Source organism: Vitis riparia, chromosome 1 (assembly GCF_004353265.1).
Source record: "Vitis riparia cultivar Riparia Gloire de Montpellier isolate 1030 chromosome 1, EGFV_Vit.rip_1.0, whole genome shotgun sequence".
Classification (NCBI taxonomy): Eukaryota; Viridiplantae; Streptophyta; class Magnoliopsida; order Vitales; family Vitaceae; genus Vitis; species Vitis riparia.
In genome coordinates, this window is record NC_048431.1 from 21,041,279 (window position 1) to 21,059,817 (window position 18,539).

The 18,539-nt window shown below is 34.0% G+C and overlaps 2 protein-coding genes across 2 annotated transcripts; one reads left to right on the forward strand and one right to left on the reverse strand.

Annotated features, from left to right (window-relative positions):
• Positions 1-726: 726 nt before the first annotated feature.
• LOC117912561 (nucleoprotein TPR) lies at positions 727-9,375 on the reverse strand. The gene is made up of 9 exons (XM_034827203.1): positions 9,267-9,375; positions 8,918-9,116; positions 8,495-8,761; positions 5,082-8,420; positions 3,705-4,560; positions 2,980-3,611; positions 1,675-1,819; positions 1,515-1,596; positions 727-1,182 (listed from the first exon to the last, which is right to left on the reverse strand). Exons 2-9 carry the CDS (start codon positions 9,086-9,088, stop codon positions 1,080-1,082), a joined length of 5,595 nt encoding a protein of 1,864 aa, XP_034683094.1. The 5' UTR covers positions 9,089-9,116; positions 9,267-9,375; the 3' UTR covers positions 727-1,079.
• A 5,932-nt stretch (positions 9,376-15,307) lies between these two features.
• Positions 15,308-17,228, forward strand: LOC117917276 (GDSL esterase/lipase At3g48460-like). The gene is made up of 2 exons (XM_034833500.1): positions 15,308-16,276; positions 16,634-17,228. Exons 1-2 carry the CDS (start codon positions 15,545-15,547, stop codon positions 17,144-17,146), a joined length of 1,245 nt encoding a protein of 414 aa, XP_034689391.1. The 5' UTR covers positions 15,308-15,544; the 3' UTR covers positions 17,147-17,228.
• The last annotated feature ends 1,311 nt before the right edge of the window (positions 17,229-18,539 follow it).

An 18,539-nucleotide genomic window follows, 5' to 3' on the forward strand; every position in this document is an offset into this window, starting at 1 on the left:
TAAGTTTTCAAAAAGACTTTTATTTTACAAAATATCGTAAAACAGTTTTTAAAAATTGTTTTCAAAAAGAGTTACTAAACAAGCTCTTTGAAAACTCTTCCTTTTGAATCCACTCGCTTTTTTTATTTATAAAATGAAAAAACAATAATAACTTTTATAGAATTGTATTAAAAAATTATTTAAAATAATTGAGATATTTAAAAGTGATTTTTAAAACTATAAAATAATTTTTTTAATAAAAAAAGTTTATCTATATATATGAAAAAAAAAAAAAATTGTGTTTCCACGCCCTCTTATAAAAATATTTACAAAACATAAGTTTTTTCATTGATCAAAGGTAATAAATAGAATAATCACATGTAGTAATTAAGATAGTCAAATATAATATTTATATCATTAAAAGGTAATACTTAAAGTACTTAAAGGTGGTAACTTTATCCAAAAAATGTATGAAATGTTAAATATATTTAAATAAGTGCATGTAAATTATATTTTCTAAATTTGAGTTCCTATTTTATAATTTTTTTCATTAGAGTGTATGGATGGCTTTTTATCACCTAAAAATCAGTTTGCAACTGTTAAAAGGGCCTTACAAATTTGGAACTGAAATTACTGAATGCTGCAAGGAAGCATGAAGCCTCACATGATAACAACTCCATTATAATCTCTGTAGTCTGCATCATCATATTTGCTTGCCTCCCAACATGTCATCTCTCATACATGGCATTTCTACCAATCTCAATATACCTTCATTTCGAAAATCAAAGAAGACAACAGATCCAGAATACAAAGAAATGAAGGAATAGTATCATTTCAAAGCTGGATTCAGTGTTCAACTATCTTGTATTAATCTATAGTTAAATATTCCAATTGGGAACAAAAAGATGGAAAATATGGAACATTATGGAGGACTGGATTCTCTGAAACCCTAAAACGTTCAGAGAACAAGGGTAACAAATTTATGAATATGGACGGTATTGGACAGAACTATGTAAGCTGGGACAAATGGAGAAAACATGTATCTATGGTACAAGATAAATCGTGTGGGTGTTTTCCAGAGGGAAGATGGTCAGGCTTGGTTACAAAATGGTGCCCAGAAGCCATATGTGCAAGAAGAGCCAATAGGCAATGAGGCCTAGCCTTGCTCTTGGACGACTCATCAGAACTCGGCCACCAGATACCCTGCATAGATTGGAAAATGACTTAGACCTTGACAAGTGCCCATCTGGTGAAATGCAGTCTACGCCCACTTATTTACCCAATAACATTCTTCATTTTTTTTTTCAGATAATTGCCTTAATATGAAACTAAAGCTTATGATCTGAGTCTTACAAGAACAATGGTGAGCATTAGTGGCAAGTGGTAACAATTAAAACCTTGTTCAATCTTCCACCATCTGGTTTTGCTCTCATTAAGTATAATTTTCTGAGTCTATGTTCTTAAAGATGCGATCTGCAGGTTGTTTAACAGAAAAGGAAATGTAGCAGAACTTAAGCAGACAGTTTAGTGGTTACCAAATTCCATCAATTCGATCTGCAATCATCTTTCCTTGTTTCGGGATGAACCCTGATGTGTTAAGAGACTTGAATACATGACCTGCAAAATCAAAGCTTAATGTAAGTCACCTAAGCACTGGTACTGCTTAGGAAATGTGGAAGCTCTTAAACAGCAAACCTTTATCTTCATCTGTTTCTTCCTTGATTAAATGATCAGATTCTGAATCAATATTTAGTGCAAGGTGGTCAGTTGATCCCTTCCGCAGAGTTCTCACGTGAGCAGCTGATGGGACAGGTGATACTGTATTCGTCCCAAGTGGTCCCTGCATAGCATTAGAAGGCTATAGCTTTAAGAATGCAGCTAGAGAACATTAAAATTCACGTGAGAGCAGAATTTGGAAGGGCAAGCATAAGGAACATGTACATAAGCACATGCTTATAAGCAAATCTATCATGTATGGATCACCTCACCTACTTGAGAATCATCTTAACTTTACATGTTGGCATGTATTAATATCAAGGAAAAGCCCCAATCAGCCATCAGACCAGACCATAAATAAACAGTAGAAAGAGTTGTAATATGACAATTGAAAAAGCAATTACCCAGCATATGTCCCATCAAGTGAGGTCTGGGAAGGGTGACATGAAGCATCTGTGGATTTATATTTGTTAAATGAAAGGAACTAGATCTAAGAGCACAGAGGTAAATACATGAGCCACAAGGTTCCCACAATGGGCTTAGCATGAAAATTGGACTCTGTATGGAACAGAAGTGTGTTGCTCTTATCAGGGCAACCTAAAGATAGAGGATTGCATGGCACATGATCAAATCAGACAATCATCCAACATGGTTAATGGAAGTCCATGAGCTGTCAAGCATGGTTGTGAGTTGACAAACGAAATGAAAGACTGATCCAGTCAAGATCCAAACTATCAAAGGAGCTTTAGTAATTTAAGTCATTAATGAAAAATCAATTGCTTGAATAAGAAAGCATCCTGCAACTAATATGATATGCCTAATTTTTGTCTAAAAGACAACCAAGAAAAAGTTCCATTAACTATGAAGGAATACAAAGGTATCACTAGCGTCTACATACCAAGAATATAACATGGATTAAAAAGAGGAAAAGGTCCAAAATCATCGCAACAGTGAAAGAAACAAAATATGGGGAGATAAAGATAAAATGAAATTTGAATAGGCATTCTCAAAATTGGATGCCGATACTCCTTGGAATTCAGCGAAAATTATATATATATATATATACATACATACATACATACATACACACATGCACACAGTAAATGATGCATAAGACAACCGGATCAAATCAACTTTTTACAGGTGCATAACAAAAGAAAGGTGAAAATAAGAGAAAAAAGGTGAGCCAATGAATATGCATCAGATTTCAGAGCAAAAGAATTTGGTGATAAACATCATGTACAAGAAGAAATTATAACAGGGAACATGTAAAACAATATTTACCACATCTTCAATTTCAGATATTTCTGATCCAGACGGCACTGAGGGTGCTTCAAAGATGCCCCTTTCCTGGACTGCCTCTGGTGGAGATGCCCTAGCATGAATTGAATCTTCAAGTAATTTGACCTTGGTTGATAATTCATCCACAACCTTTTGACCCCCAAGCAACTTGGCACCAAGTTCCTGGGCTTTGGATTTTGAATTTTCAGATTCCAGGATTATATCCATAGCCAGCTTTTCTAATACCGTCAATAGTTCCATCACTCCAGCAGATTTCTTGTCTCCAACTAAATCATTACCCCCCAACTTCTGGATGATTTTCTCCAGACTTAATTCCAGTTCATACAAATCATTTTTCAACTTTTCTGAGTCCTGCTTATCATTCCTCAGATGTTCAATTTCAAAAACCTGTGTCGCAAGTGTTGACTGCAGCTCTTCTTTTTCATGAGACAATAAATTCATCTGATGCTGCAACTCAGTAACACAGTCAATTACATGAAACAGCTTCTTTACATGAACTGCATTTGGGGGCTCCAATTCTTCTGCTTCTGACTCTGCAAAAGGGATTTTAATCTCATCTATCTTGTCAAAGAGAGCCTTCACTTGGGATGCTGACAGGAGAGAACCTTCTACCTCTGGAACAACATACATAGACAGAGTATTAAGACTAAAGCGATTAATGAAAAAAACAAAGTAATAGGCTTAACAAGACTAAATGATTGATGTACCTTGTTCTTTCATCAAAACCTGATTGGAGAATGATGAAAATTCTGCTTCTCTTGCCTTCAATTTCTCCTCTATTTCCTGATAATCTTCTAGTCTAAGCTTCATGTCGTTGCATTGGTTTTGTAATGCTTCTGCATCAGCCTCCAACTTGGAAACTCTTTTTTGGTTTATATCCCTCTCTTCTATGGCTTTTTCAGAAGTTGTTCTCATTTCATCCAATTCATTTTGCAAATCTTTAATGGTGGTGGCTGACACATTCCTTGCATTCTCAAACATTTGAATCAGAGTTTGAACTTTTCTAGTAGCAACTGACAACTGTTCTGCTGTCTTTGCATATTTACTGCTATCAATCCTTTGTTGATGCTCTGCTGCATCTCTTTCTCCCATAAATGTGAGCTGGCTCCAATTAGAACTTTCCAACTCAGGGACAGAGCTCAGTTTTGGTAGATTGTTCTCAAATTCAAGCTGTAATTCTTGATTAGCATCAGTACAAGCAGAGAGTAAAATCCCAATATCATTTTCTAACATGGTCACTGTATTCTCTTGGGCCTGTTTTTGCATTTCCATATTCTTCATTTTCTGTTTCAGTGATTCCACGTGGTCAAGCACAACTATTACTTCATCCCTCGTTGCCTGTAACTTCTGCAAAAGAACTGCAATAAATCCATCCATAGAAGTGGAGAAGCCTTCAATCTTATCTGCAAGAATTGTGTTTCTAGAATGGAATGCATCCACTGTCTTTCTAAAATATGAAGAGATATCATTGCCATCCGCAGGATTTGCCTCATCATTAGCCATTCCAACATTCACAATACCATCAAGGCCATCTGAGAAACGCTTTGAAGCAGAGGAATCTTCCTGGCATTTTTAGAGGAAAAAAGGAGCTGGTCAGAGAAAAGTTGCATGAAGATTAGCCCAGAGCTAAATAAGTTGCAATTTTGAAATTTTTTATTATAAGACACATAACCACACATAGGAACAGAGGAGACAGAAATAGAGAGATGCACATAACACAGAGTGAACAGAACCAAAAACTTAACACCAGAAACTAACAGAACCAAAACGTGAAAGTATCAGCTGTTTTCAGGAGAAAAAAAAAAAAACACCATGATCGTTCATGCCCATGTATTCAAAATTTTGTGTCATCAATAATTATGAGTGAAATGATTTTTATCCTTACCAACAAATCTGATTGTTTAATTAGTCATTTAATCACTTTAATACATTCAAAAACAGAACTAAAAAAATTACTGAGAAGAAGAGGTAAAATTTCAGAAGAGCACAAGACAGAATGTAAATGCACACAAATACAGCTCAAACATACAGGCACACACAAACATACAAATATTCAATACTAAACAAGAAAATTTTGATATTACCTCCACAAAAGGATTATTTCCCAATTGTTCAGAAACCTTCTCAATAAGAAGTTCCCTTATGTTCTTGAGAACAGAGTCCATGTCTTTCAGGCTCTCAAATTTTTTCTCAAAGGTTCGTTTCAGTGAGGATAATAGAGTTTCATCCTTCAAAAGCATCTGAAGATCATTAAGGTGACCAAAGAGCTCCACAGACCTGCTTTCTAAGCTGCCATGTGTTCCAGCCAACTCTTCCATACATGCATTTAACCTGGAATTAAGCACTAAATTCTCCTGTTCAACCACCTTTTTCCCATCAACAAGTTCAGCAATACTATTCTCTGCCTTCGATAAGGTGCCTTCCAATGACTTTACAGTGGTATACACATCTGCCAGCTCTATAGCCTGGGAAGCAGCTTCCTCTTTGACCTTTCTTAGCTCATCAACCAAATTGGCTCTATCAACTTGTGCAACATTCATTTCTTCTGCTAGCAAAGCAACATTGGCTTCAGCATGGGCAAGTGCACCTTCAATTGATTTTATAGTTGCATAGGCCTCTTCCACTCTGTTGGACTGAAAAGCAACTTCCTGTTTCACTTTCTCTAGTTCTGTCTCAGCAGCAGCTCTAGTAGCTTGAGCATCCTCTTTCTCATTCATTACAGCAGAAAGATTCTTTTCTGCAATTGCTAACGCATCTTCAAGGGAGGTATGGGCGGAACAAACCTCAGCAAACTTGCTAGCCTGCAAAGCAGCTTCCTCTACTGCTTTCTGTAACTCTTGTTCAACATTCGTCTTACCAACTTCAATTTCCTTCTTGTCTTCAGCAAGCCTAGAAATGTTTTCTTCTGCAACTAACAAAGCATCTTCCTGTGATTTTATAGTTGTGTAGGCTTCAGCTAACTTGCTGGAAAGAGTACTGGTTTCCTCTCTCACTTTATCCAGCTCTTGCTCTGCATGTGTCTTAGCAACTTCACATTCATTAAAGTAAGCTGCAAGCCATTTCACCTTCGCTACAGGTTCTTCAAAAACTAAACCACCAGGCACAACAATACCATCGATAGACTCGATTACTCTCTGTAATATGTTATTGCTCTCCACTAAGAACTGCTCCAATTGATCCCTCTGATCTTTTATAGCCACAACATCAGCCTCCAATCCTGGGATGCGTTCCAGATCAGTGGACAATCTATCAACTTGATCCCTGTGGTCACCAAATGCAGATTCCAGCTGCTGCAAATCAAGCTTTAACTTTTCAATTTCATTATTCTTTTCATCCAAAAGAAATTTCAAGCTTTCCTGCTCTTGTTCCCTTCGGTCTTTTAAAGCAAAAAGATCAGCCTCCAACTTTGGAATGCGTTCCACATCAGCAGATAATTTATCAATCTGACCCCTGTAGTCACCAAATGCAGACTCTTGCTGCTGCAACTCCAGCTTTAACTTCTCAATTTCCTTATTCTTTTCATCCAGAAGTTGTTTCAAGTTTTCCCGTTCTTGAACCAGTCCCTTGCCTTTCTTAACTGCCAAGGATAACTTTTCCCTCAGTAGAGCTAATTTCTCCTCAGATCGATCCAGATCTTTCTGCAAAGAACTCTTTTTAGCTTTGAGTGCTACAAGTTCTTGGGATACCACTCTTAACTTATCCGTCAAATTACTCACTTCCAACCTCATCGGCATCTCTTCTTCTAATATTTCCTTACAAAGCGTCAACTCCTGATCTCTTACATATAAGAGACTTCGAATTCTTTCAAACATTTCTTCATCAGCACGAGCAGATTCAACGGAGGTCTCACTTTGTTCTTTTATCTTCCCCAAGCATCTGTCTATGAGCATGGTCACATCAGAAGAAGGCTCATGGATCCCTTCTTCATTGTCCATTGTAATTCCAGAAGCATCCAGCAATGCCCTCACCATGTGATGTTTCTCTGATGAAATTTGCTGCTCTCGTTCAGTAATTTTTTCATGACTGAATGTTAGATCTTCCAATTCCTTTTGAAGATAATCTTTTTCCTGTATCTCTGCCAAAAGAGATGTGGTCAACCGGTCAACCTCATTTTGTGCTGCTTCCCTAGTCCTAGAAATTTCGTCTTGTAATTTATTTATTTCATCTCTGGCCTGGTAAAACGATTCCCCAAGCCAACGGACTTGAGATTCCAAGTCTGAAGATGAAATAGTTTCTGGTAGATCAATCAAAGATAAGGCATCCCTCAATTTGTGGAATTCCAAGGAAACAGTCTTCAGTACATTTCTCTCATCCATGAGCCATCCAAGTTTCTCTAAGATATCCGTTGATTGAAGCTCCTCATTTCTACTGGTCCCAGACAGGACTTCTTCAAACTTCTCCACAATTGCATTCTTCCATGAAAGTTCTTGCTGAAGAGAAGATGCCAGACTTTCACTTTTGGCCAACTCCTCCTTGCTCAGTTCAGCAGCCTCTAAGGCACTTGACTTATTTTGCAAATCAACTAAACATTTCTCAAGCTCACTAGTTTTATCAGCAAGAGACTGTCTCAGTGCATCACGTTGCTGAACCAATGCCTTCCCTTTTGTCACAGCCAAGCTAAGCTTCTCTTTGGCATTAGCACATTTATTCTTTTCCTGCTCAAGCTCCATTTTTGTTTTTCCAAGTTCTGCACTCAGCATCTCTGCTGTCACTTTGTCATTCTCAAGCTGTCCAACCAGTTTTCTATTTTCCCCCTCTAAGTGGTTTAGTTTCTCAACAAAGTCTGCTTCCTTTCTTTTGAGCTCTAGCAACTCAGCCCGGACAGCAAAAAAAATTGTCCCAGAACCCTCTTGCACCCTGATATCAGAGCCAGTCTCAGTCAAAAGCTGCCTAAGTAGATCAATTTCAGAAAGGAACTGGCTATATTTCTCAATTAGTTGGGTGGTACTTTTCTCAACATGAGTTATTTTTCCACTAACTGAATCATCCCACAATTCTTCTTGATCAACAACTGAGCCAAGAGACGCAAACATCCTGTTTGTGGCACCCTCAATGTGCTGGTTCTTTTCAAGTTCAACCTGAGAAGCAACATCATGTGATACAGAAAGTTCATTGACCTTTCTGTTGAGATCCTCAATCTCTTGATCCTTCATAACTAGAATTGCATGGAGTTCTCTAATTGTGCCTTCTGTCTGTAACCGTTCTTCCAAAGCACCTCTAACAAACATAGAGCACTCATTTATCATCTCACTTAAGGGGGTATCAAACACTGGTTTATTATCCTCACTTCCTCCCCTTTCTGATGTATGAAGAAAATCAACCAACCCACCATCATTTCCACCCGGCAATTGCAGCTGAACTGTCAGAGCCTTGAGCTGGTGGTGAAGACTAGCAAGTTCTTTCCCCAACATCTCTCTTTCTTCCTGCATAACATTTACAATCAACACCAATCCTGAACTTATTCATTAAAACAAACAAAGTTCCATAGATATTTAACCTCATATTCTCGTGGAACACTTCCTGTCTCATCCACAGTTTTCCCCAAATTGCCCAGTTCAAGAAGCCGACCATCCTGTGCAATGTGCTCTTCATCGGAATACTCTTGGACTGATCTCCCTCCATCAACATTCCTCCCATCATAAGCGGTTAACTCCTCAGGAGCATCAACAAACATATCCTCCTTTCCCGCATCATCTAATTTCACCAACACCCCGTCATCATCATCTTGGTCAACGTAATCCACCCGCACCGGAGATTCGGATCCCTGCATTCAGTGTTACTTAGCACATACACATACACAACAACATACAAATACAAATGAAAAATATGCATATACATGCACACGACAATCAATATACTTCAATACCTCATGCAACCAAAAAAAAAAACTTCACAAAAAGCTAAATTTGATTGTGGGTACCTCATTAGCTGAATCACCCATGTCAGCGGGGACTTGGGCCGCCGAATCATGCTGTGATTCAGAATATTGTACGGACATCCCATCTAAATCAACACCCACCGCGTCTGAGCTTCCAATATCCACTGAATCCAACGCTACAGTCGGTTGCTCTGAATCATATTCTCCAGACATCTCAATTGATCATAACCCACATCCAGATCTGCAAAAACAACAACATATGCACTTCAGAATAGTGAATTCGTTCAATTCAACACCAAAACAGTATTCAATCAAATGTATTGAAAAATGAAAAACCCCAAGAAATTGAGCGGAGAAGTGTGAGGGAAACGAGTGGAATTGAAGGACTAACCCCTTGGAGGAAATGGAGGAATCGATGGTGTTTGGATCTGGTGTTGGTTAGGGTTGTTGAATTGCGTGCGATGAAGACGACAATGGTGATGCGTTCTGTGTCCGATGGGAGTGCGCAACACAGTAAAATTGCCTCTTCGTTTCGTTCAAGGGTACAATAAAACGACGTCGGTTTACCCTCCCAATAGACAATGACGTCATTTTCTTAATTTATTTATTTATTACAAATATGTAGTTTGTTGTTATTACATTTTTAGAAAAAACATTTATCATGATTAATTTTGGAATAAAAATAAACGGATAATTTGAAATTCTTTGTTGTTTTGTAAAAATTTATAAAGTTATAAAAGCTTATTTTAAAAAATCAAACATTTGGAATGTGTATGAATTTTGTAATTTTTGGAAAATGAGTTCATTGTGATTGTATTATAAGTTAATAGGGAATGGTTTGGTGACATTTAGTATGCTAATTACCATACGAAATATTCACATTGATACCATGTATTCCACTGCTTTGCATCTATATACAAATTTTGGGTCAAAAATATTCTATTTGACCAAAAAAATATGCGTGCTCCTTTTAAAACTTATATTTAATGTAGTTTCTTTCGCATCACGTGAATGTTACATCATCTTTTCATAAAAAAGAAGCCTCAATTGACAATTAAAATTTCATTTTTTTAATTGAAAGCTTAATTTGTGATTAAGACTTCAACTTAGATTACAATTTTATTTTGTTTTTTTAATGATATAACTACTATGGGGCAATAAAAAAAACATTTTGAATATAAGTTTGGCAAAATATTAAATTAATTTTTTTTTCCCATAGAAGGGTTATTTTGACCCAAAACTCCATATACACACACTAAGCAATCACTATATATAACCACTATCGTAAAGGGTATGAACTTTAGTCCTAATTTGTATGCAAATCGTGATTTTCTAAGACCTTAAAATGATCGCTTTGTGAAAAACATATAATTTATTTTACTTAAGCCTGTGTTTTGTTAGTACCTATTTAGTGGTTACTACAAATATTTTAAGGTTGCATGCATCAAAATGAAAAATGAAACTCTAGAACGGTGTTTGTTTTTTTAACTTTTTGTTGAAAGCAATTTACTTTTAGACTTTAGGTAATTTGTTTTTCTATTTTTTTATAATTTATTATAAAATTTTTATTGAATAGAAAAAGTCAAAATATTTGACTTTTTCTAAATGAAAAAAATAATATGTTGATTTTTCTTTATTTTTTAATGTTTAATAAAAATAATATATTACAAAAAATAAACAACATAATACTTAATACTATTAAGCATTAAAATTATGTTTAGAGTTAAAGTAAAAAAAACAAACACCTCCTATATTTTGGTTCAAGTTGGAAAGTTGGAAAGCGAGCAAGGGAACATATGAAATGGCAAAGGAAGGAAAGCTGAAGAGGGAAATTTGACCATGGTTCAAAAATTCAAAGCATAGTTTGATGTCAAAATCGATAGCACCTGGTAGCATACTTTAACAAAGTTGAGCAAATTGATACAAGGAAGTTAATGTCGAATTCAACTTGATACCTTACTTTTTTGGGTAAGAATAAGAGATTATTTTTTTCGAGTATCGAAAAAAGGCATTATCAATCAAATAGTATTATGTATATATTTTTAAGTCATATCTTAATTTCATTTGTTTGTACTCTTATATCTTACTCTCATTTGTTTGTATTTTCATTCAATAGCCTAAATATAGTCATACATCCAAATTTGGGCTTTTATAAGTACCATTACGGTACCTTAATATTTTCCTTTTCCTTCCGTAATAGTTGTAAACAAATTTAAGCTTTTTTTTATATAATTGTTTTTAAAAATAGTTTTATATTCTCCAAAAAAAAAAAAACCATAATGCTTTTTAAAACATACTTTTAAGTTGTTTTTACTTATAAAAAAAAAAACAAATATGGAAAATGATTAAAATAAAAAAAAAATATTTAAAAACATAAAAAAAATAGGTTAGAAAATATTTTCAAGTTATCACATGTGACTACATTTTTAAAACCCCATATTAAAATATTTTTTAAAAAATATTAAAATATTATTCTTTTGCATTTTAGAGATACAATCCTCTCAATTATTCAAAATATTAATACAACATATTTATTGTGTTGTCCCTACAATGTTTTGGGGTGATTGAATATATTGAGCAAACAACAAACATCCCAAAATAAGTAAATAATTTTATTAAATCACCATTATATTTTAAGCACGTGTTACCTCCATATGCTCCCTCTCCTACTGATCATCTCCATAGAACTATGCCTTGAAGGTCATTGTTGATTTTCCAGCCATGGTTGATAGTACACTGTCACAATGTGGAGCCAGATAATTTGGTGAGGGGTAAAATAGAAAATTCATAAATTATAACAAAAGTATTATTCCGTATAATAAATAATTATTAATATTAACTATAAAAAAAATGAAGAATTTATAATATAATAAATTAAATAACAAAAAATTATTTCATTTTACTTTCTTTTTTTTACTTTCTAAAATTCCTAGATAAAGGCTAATTTTGTGATTGAGGAAAAAATTAGTAAAATAAAAAATTAGATAACTGTGAATACTTATTTTAATTTTATTTTATATTTATAAAATTAAATTTATTTTAATCCTAATATATATAAAATAAATTATAATAAAATATTTTTTTTTTATAATTTTTTATTTGATATCTTTCTAAATAATTATTTTTGTTGTGGGTCATGTTTTATTTGATTTTGAGATTTTTAAAATGTTTGAACTTTTAGGTTTAATCACATAGTTGTTGATGTATGAATAACTGTATAATTGTTTAAATATATGTTATTTAATTAATGGTAAAATTTAATCTTTTTTTAAATATTTGATATTTTATACAAATATTTTTTTATTGGTAGGTTATTTTTAATATGATTTGAAGATTTTTGTAAATGTCTAGATTTTTAAGTTTAATAAGGCATTTATTCATTTAGAATTGACTACCTAAGTTTTAATTATGAGATTATACTTATATTATAGATATTTTTTAAATATAAATTTTATTATGATAAAGTGATTTATATTTAACTATTTCAAAAAAAAAAAGTTAAAAAAAAATCATTAGTGAAATTATTAAAGTTTTCTAAAAGTTCTCAAGCAAAATATTTTTAAAAATGTTTTAGTTGGATTTCTTATTATCCTTTTAAAAAAAAATAGTAAATGTTATTTGATTTTTTTGATAAACTTTTAATAAAATCTTAAACTCTCTTGTCAATATTTTGAATATTTTTATTATTTAATTTATTATATTATAAATTTTTCATTTTTTTAAAAGCTAATATTAATAATTGCTTATCTTATTGAATGATATTGTTTCTAAATTCATATTTATATAATTCACGTTTTTCTATTTTGTCCCTCTCACCAAAATTTCTGGCTACACCACATATGGAGAATTTTTATATTCTTCATTTACGGTTCAACCTATTAGGGTTTTGTTTATATGTAAATACATAAGAAGATTCTAATTTTACACATCGCCCATCCTAGAATTTATTATCATCATTTTTAGGTAGTATTTGTTTTTTAGTTGAATAGAAAAAGTCAAAATATTTAGCTTTTTCTATTTTGTTAAAAGTAACTTGTTTATATCAACCAAAATAATCAAAATAAATTTGTTATCAACAAGTTCGGTTTAGTTATGTTTATCAACAAGTTGAAAAAACTAAATATTTTAACTTTTTTCCATAAAGTTAAATATTTTGATTTTTTTATTTAGTTATAAAATAAACATCATCTTAATGCATCCATGCAATAAGATTTTTCATCAATTTTTCGATATCCATATGTCTGTCTTCCTCCTTGTACAAAAGTTCTATCGGACGGGTGAAATTGGCAACATGTGTGAGAGCATAAGCACTTGTGTGGGTTTGCTCAAACTATATAATAAAAAAGGAAGCATATCAAACAAATTCTTTTGTATTAAGCTTTTTATATCTGTACCAAGAATTTGTTTGGTATTGATTTTAGAAAACATTTTTAATTTTTCTATCACTTAAAACTTTTTTATTAAAAAGATTATTTTCAAATGCTATAAAAATTAAAAACGTTTTTTAAAATTACTATCAAACAAACTCTTGAAAATTAAGGTTTAGTGGGTGACTTGCCCTTTTTAGATTGTTTGAAGACAACGGACAACCTTGCTTTGGAATTAGATAAACTTGAGCTTGTGTTTCTCATTTTGGATTGGAAACAAACACTTATTCCTTGCTTTTTCCTTTTAATTTGAATTCTTTGAATGAAAATCTTGTGTTAGTCCTGCATTTTCAGGGTAATCCTGGATATTTTTGGACCGTTTTGCATGGCAGATGCCAAAAAGTGGGACTATCCTCTCCATTTTAGTGTAAATACACTAAAGTTATGTTTGTTTGCAAGAAAATTTGAATGAAAATTTGAATGAAAGAAAATAGAGAAGAAAAAGTGTAAAAAAGGAAAGGACGAAGGAAAATGAAAAATAAGTTATTTTTATATGTCTTTTTAAACTCATTTTACTTATTTTCTAATTAAATAATTTAAATATATATAAAATTTTAACTAATTTTAATTATATTTGTTTTTCTTTTCTTATTTTTCATAGTGAAACTAAATATAAAAAAACCAAATATTTTGTATTTTTTTTCTCATGAGAAAATATTTGGGAAAATAATTTTTTTTATATTTAGTTGTAATATAAAAATATCAATTAAATATAATTAAAATTAGTTATAAATTTTTTTATATTTTTAAATTATTTAATCTTTATATTAAAAAGTTCAAATAAATCAAATGAGTTTAAAGTAAAATATAAAAATAATTTATTGATTTTAAATATATTTTTTCTTTCTTTCTATTTTCCCTCTTTTACTTTCTTTCCCTTACATTTCCCTCAAATTTTCAAGAAATCAAACATACCCTAAAATGATAATTGGTTTCAAATTTTGTCGGTTAGCATTCTAATAGACATATTTTATATATAAAATTTACTTTTTTTGAGAATAATTTTTTTTAGCAAATTGTTTAGCCAAGAACAAAATAAGCGTCATCTCCCTACTAAAATAATTTTCAAACTAGTGCATCTCAACCAACTACGTATTCATGCGACCTAAAAATTTCTTTATTTCATTTTTTCTGTCATAAAATTGGAGTTGATAGTATAATTTTTAATTTTTTAAATGTAAATTGTAGTTAATGACTACGATTTTATGCATATGGTTTTAAACTTAAATTTATGACCACTTAAAAAAATTCAAAATCATAATTACCGACTACGGTTTTATGACATGGATATGACGTGAATGAAAATCACGAGTTTAGAAATTATCTTGAGAGAGAATTTAATTCATAAAATTTTCTTTTAAACTAGATTATTTTTACTCAAAACTTATTGACTTGAAGTATTGAGTGGGTGCAGTCCCCCTCAACCAGGTTAGGTATGAAAAAGATGTCAAAGACTCATGCGTCAACAATGATAACATCTCTCAACTACTATCACACAATCTTTCTTTCTTTTGTCATTATTAACCATTTTCCAACCTTCAATCCATTTGTTATGATATTCATCATGTTTGGGGGAAATTAAAAATAATGGTATGCTCCTCAAACTGAAACATTTGTTGTGCCCAAGATCAAGGTTGGGCAAGCTTGTGAAGTTGCTGATGAGTTTCAAGCAACTCAAGGCAGTGAAAACATTGCTTTGATAATCCTTCTCCAAATAGTTTGTTCACAGGAATGAAACATCCTTCCAATGGATAGGGATTTAAAACCTGCAATATCAGTGGCCCCTTAACATACTGGAAAGGTGAACATACTATCTGATGGTGCCAACCTCTCTGCAGAATCATGGTTGATAGTTACCATTTGTTTGTTTTTTTCATTCTATAATCTTTATCTGGTTTTAATTCTATAGCATTGGGAGAGATTGGCGTCAGTCCCCTTATTAAAGTGGGGTGTGTGGGGAGAAAAATAAGAGGGAGAAATTGGTCTTGAGCCTCCTAGGAAAAAGGAGTGTTGCTCAAATGTTGTGGCACTCATTGCCTATCCATGGTCAATGTAATATCAAATCCTGAGCTTTAGGAGTTCAACTAAAGGAAAAAACAATGGCCGTCTATACTAGTCCCTGATATTAAGGGCCTTTTTTTAGATCCATTGGCACCAAAATCTTCTCTCTGGACAAGTATATAAATGCTTCTTTTGACTCCTCAAAGAACAAAAGATCATTCCCCATTTGAGGATTTGCACGATGATGCATTCAAATCAAATCCTTCTCCCTTTTGCAGTCTTCATCTTCATCTTCATCTTATGCTTCTCTCCTTCCTCTGCACACAACAAGACCCACACTCCTTCAACCCCTACTCCCAATCCCCCTCCTACTTCCAATCCCACACCTGATCCTTCTTCATCTGTAAGCTACAAAGGTGCCTTCTCCAAGGTTTATGCTTTTGGAGACTCCTACACCGACACTGGGAATGCCCGCTTGTTGGGTGGTCTCACCTCCTTCATTGGTGCTCTAATGAGAAACTCCCCCTACTGCTCCTCCAGCTCCAGCAGTGGGCTCCAGAATCGATTATCTGATGGCAAGCTGGTCATTGACTACCTCTGTGAAGCTCTATCCCTTCCTTACTTGCCACCCTACAAAGACACTTCTTTAGACTTCTCCCATGGTGTCAATTTTGCAGTAGCTGGCTCTACAGCTCTTTCAACTGACTATTATATAAACAACAGAGTTGGTCAGACCCTTGTTTGGAAAGACATACCTCAGACTGTGCAGACTCAAGTAAACTGGTTTAACAAGTTTCTCCTAAATATAGAATGTAATGGAATGAATCACCAAGCATGTAAGGGTCAGCTGGAGAATTCGCTCTTCTGGGTTGGTGAGCTGGGCATGTATGACTATTCTCGTACTTATGGATCTTCTGTTTCCATCAAGTGGCTCATAGATTTATCAGTTAGTAGTACCTGCAGGCTTGTGAAGGTATGCATTACATAAAAAAACATGCTTTATCATATCATTGCTTGGAAAAAGGAACTTGACTTCTTCTTAGTTAGCTAAATACAAATCTATCAATAGCCCAACTTGGATTAAGGAATTATACTTGATATAAGACACTCTGGAAGGGCTGATCATCTTTTTCCCTTCAAAGACTCTTCTAAATTAAGCCATAAACTTCTTGCCACATAAGAAGATGGTTCAAACAAGCTTTTGTCAGGAAAACTCAAAATCCGAATTCACTCATGACATAAGAACTTTGGCATATATCAAACTTGAATTTGAGTACTAGGAGGTTTGGATAGGAAGAGTGGGACTAACCTAGCCTGTGTTATGTGACAGACATTGTTGGACAGGGGTGCAAAGTACATTGTGGTTCAAAGCCTTCCACCGACTGGGTGCCTCCCCTTTGACATTTCATTATCCCCAGTAAGTGATCACGATAATCTTGGGTGTGCTGATACTGCAAACACGGTCACACAAACCCACAATGAACTCCTTCAGGCCAAGTTGGCAGAACAACAGAAGCAGTACCCTGACAGCATTATTGCATATGCTGATATTTGGAATGCATACTACACAGTACTGAAAAATCCCATTCAGTTCGGATTTTCAGAGCCTTTCAAGGCATGCTGTGGATGTGGGAAAGGAGAGCTCAACTTTGACTTGCGTTCGTTGTGTGGTGCACGCAACACAAGAGTCTGCAGTGACCCCAGCAAGCACATCACCTGGGATGGGGTTCACCTCACAGAAGCCATGCATCATGTTTTAGCTGATCTCTTGTTAAATAAAGGTTACTGTAAACCATCATTCGATCAGCTAGTTAAGAAGAAAAGAAGTTGCACAGCTAACTAGCTTTAAGTTAGAATTTGCCAGGCTCATTTTAATAGAGTGTACGCCGCATTCAGACAGCTAACATATATGTTTTGTTTCAGGATGATTTGCATTTCATTTGACTTTTCGTGCGATATGTATTTGTTAATAAAATGATCAATTTCCTCAAGGAAAAGGAAAATCCAGAAAACACACTGTTTATGCAGGTTGATTGATTGATTGTTATGCATGTCTCCATTGTATTGTTCTAGGCTTTAAGTTTTGTAGCCATTGAACCATCACATTGTTTTGAATGGTAAAAAGAAAATGCATTCAGAGATGCTTTTGTTTCTGCTGGAAGCCATGTTCTGCAGAAGATGCCTCTCAAAGAAAGCTAATCTTCAGCTTACCTAGGTAGTGAAGACTCTTCATAATCAGCTGTAAGTCCTACTTTCTGTTTTTTTTTTTTTTTTTTGTCTCACAGATGATGCCTAACATTGCATTTCTGATATGGATATGTTAGAAACAGGGTTATCGAGAGGTACCTCAAGGCAATTGTTTCAAGTTTGTCAAGAGAAGAAGCCTCCCAATCCTCTGAATCAGGTCACAGCTACACTGGGTTTCACCTGCTCTTCGCATGGAGATGCATTCCATGTATTTCCTGTCCTCATTTTAGTAAAATGTAGTACAAAGAAAGACTATATTGACACTTGAAACCTAAGGAGACTATAGTTTTTTAACCGGTCATTGCATCATTTAGATCATGCTCATGATAGTATCCAGCTGCCACAATCCCTGGAGAAGACAGCCTGGAGGGTTATGTTGTACTAAAACCTATTGAAACGATCAAAAGATAATAAATAAATAAAAACATTGCATCAGAGAGCAGCTCAATGGTTCTTATTTAGCAAACTAGTCACTTAAGGTAGTATCAGCTGTGAATTCATGCCTTTTGAGAAAAATTTCCCATTGAAGCAAATGGATAAGAATCAGCTTCATTCATGCATGGAAAAACAAAGTGAATATGCTTTGGTTTTTGTGTTGATTATGATAATATCATTTCCAAAGAGGCTTGATACTGTTACTTAAATTACAGTTTGACATGCATACCAGCAGGAGCAGCAGTACAAACCCCGATAGCTTAACCAAAAGTTCTCTCACCATCCTAAGACTTGTGATCAATTACTGGTGACCCTTCCAGACACCAAATCCTCATATGCTTCATGGGTGGGGTTTCAAGAGTTACCTCTAAGAAGAGTCAGCATATACACAGAAAGTTGACACTAAAGGGAAACAAGTGCATACAGGCATTTCACACCATAAACTAGGCAGCTCATGTATACAAGGCAGGGATGATAAATTTTGGTAAGATCAGAATCAGAATCATTTAGGAGCCGCTTAATAGAGAAGATAAAAATGTAGCCGAACTACAACA

Coding starts and splice junctions, on each gene's coding strand:
- LOC117912561 (XM_034827203.1), bottom strand. CDS start 9,088: ATGTCTGGAGAATATGATTCAGAGCAACCGACTGTAGCGTTGGATTCA. Junction 8,762..8,917: donor TGGGTGATTCAGCTAATGAG/GTACCCACAATC, acceptor CACTGAATGCAG/GGATCCGAATCTCCGGTGCG. Junction 1,183..1,514: donor GATCGAATTGATGGAATTTG/GTAACCACTAAA, acceptor CAATCTATGCAG/GGTATCTGGTGGCCGAGTTC.
- LOC117917276 (XM_034833500.1), top strand. CDS start 15,545: ATGATGCATTCAAATCAAATCCTTCTCCCTTTTGCAGTCTTCATCTTC. Junction 16,277..16,633: donor GTACCTGCAGGCTTGTGAAG/GTATGCATTACA, acceptor GTTATGTGACAG/ACATTGTTGGACAGGGGTGC.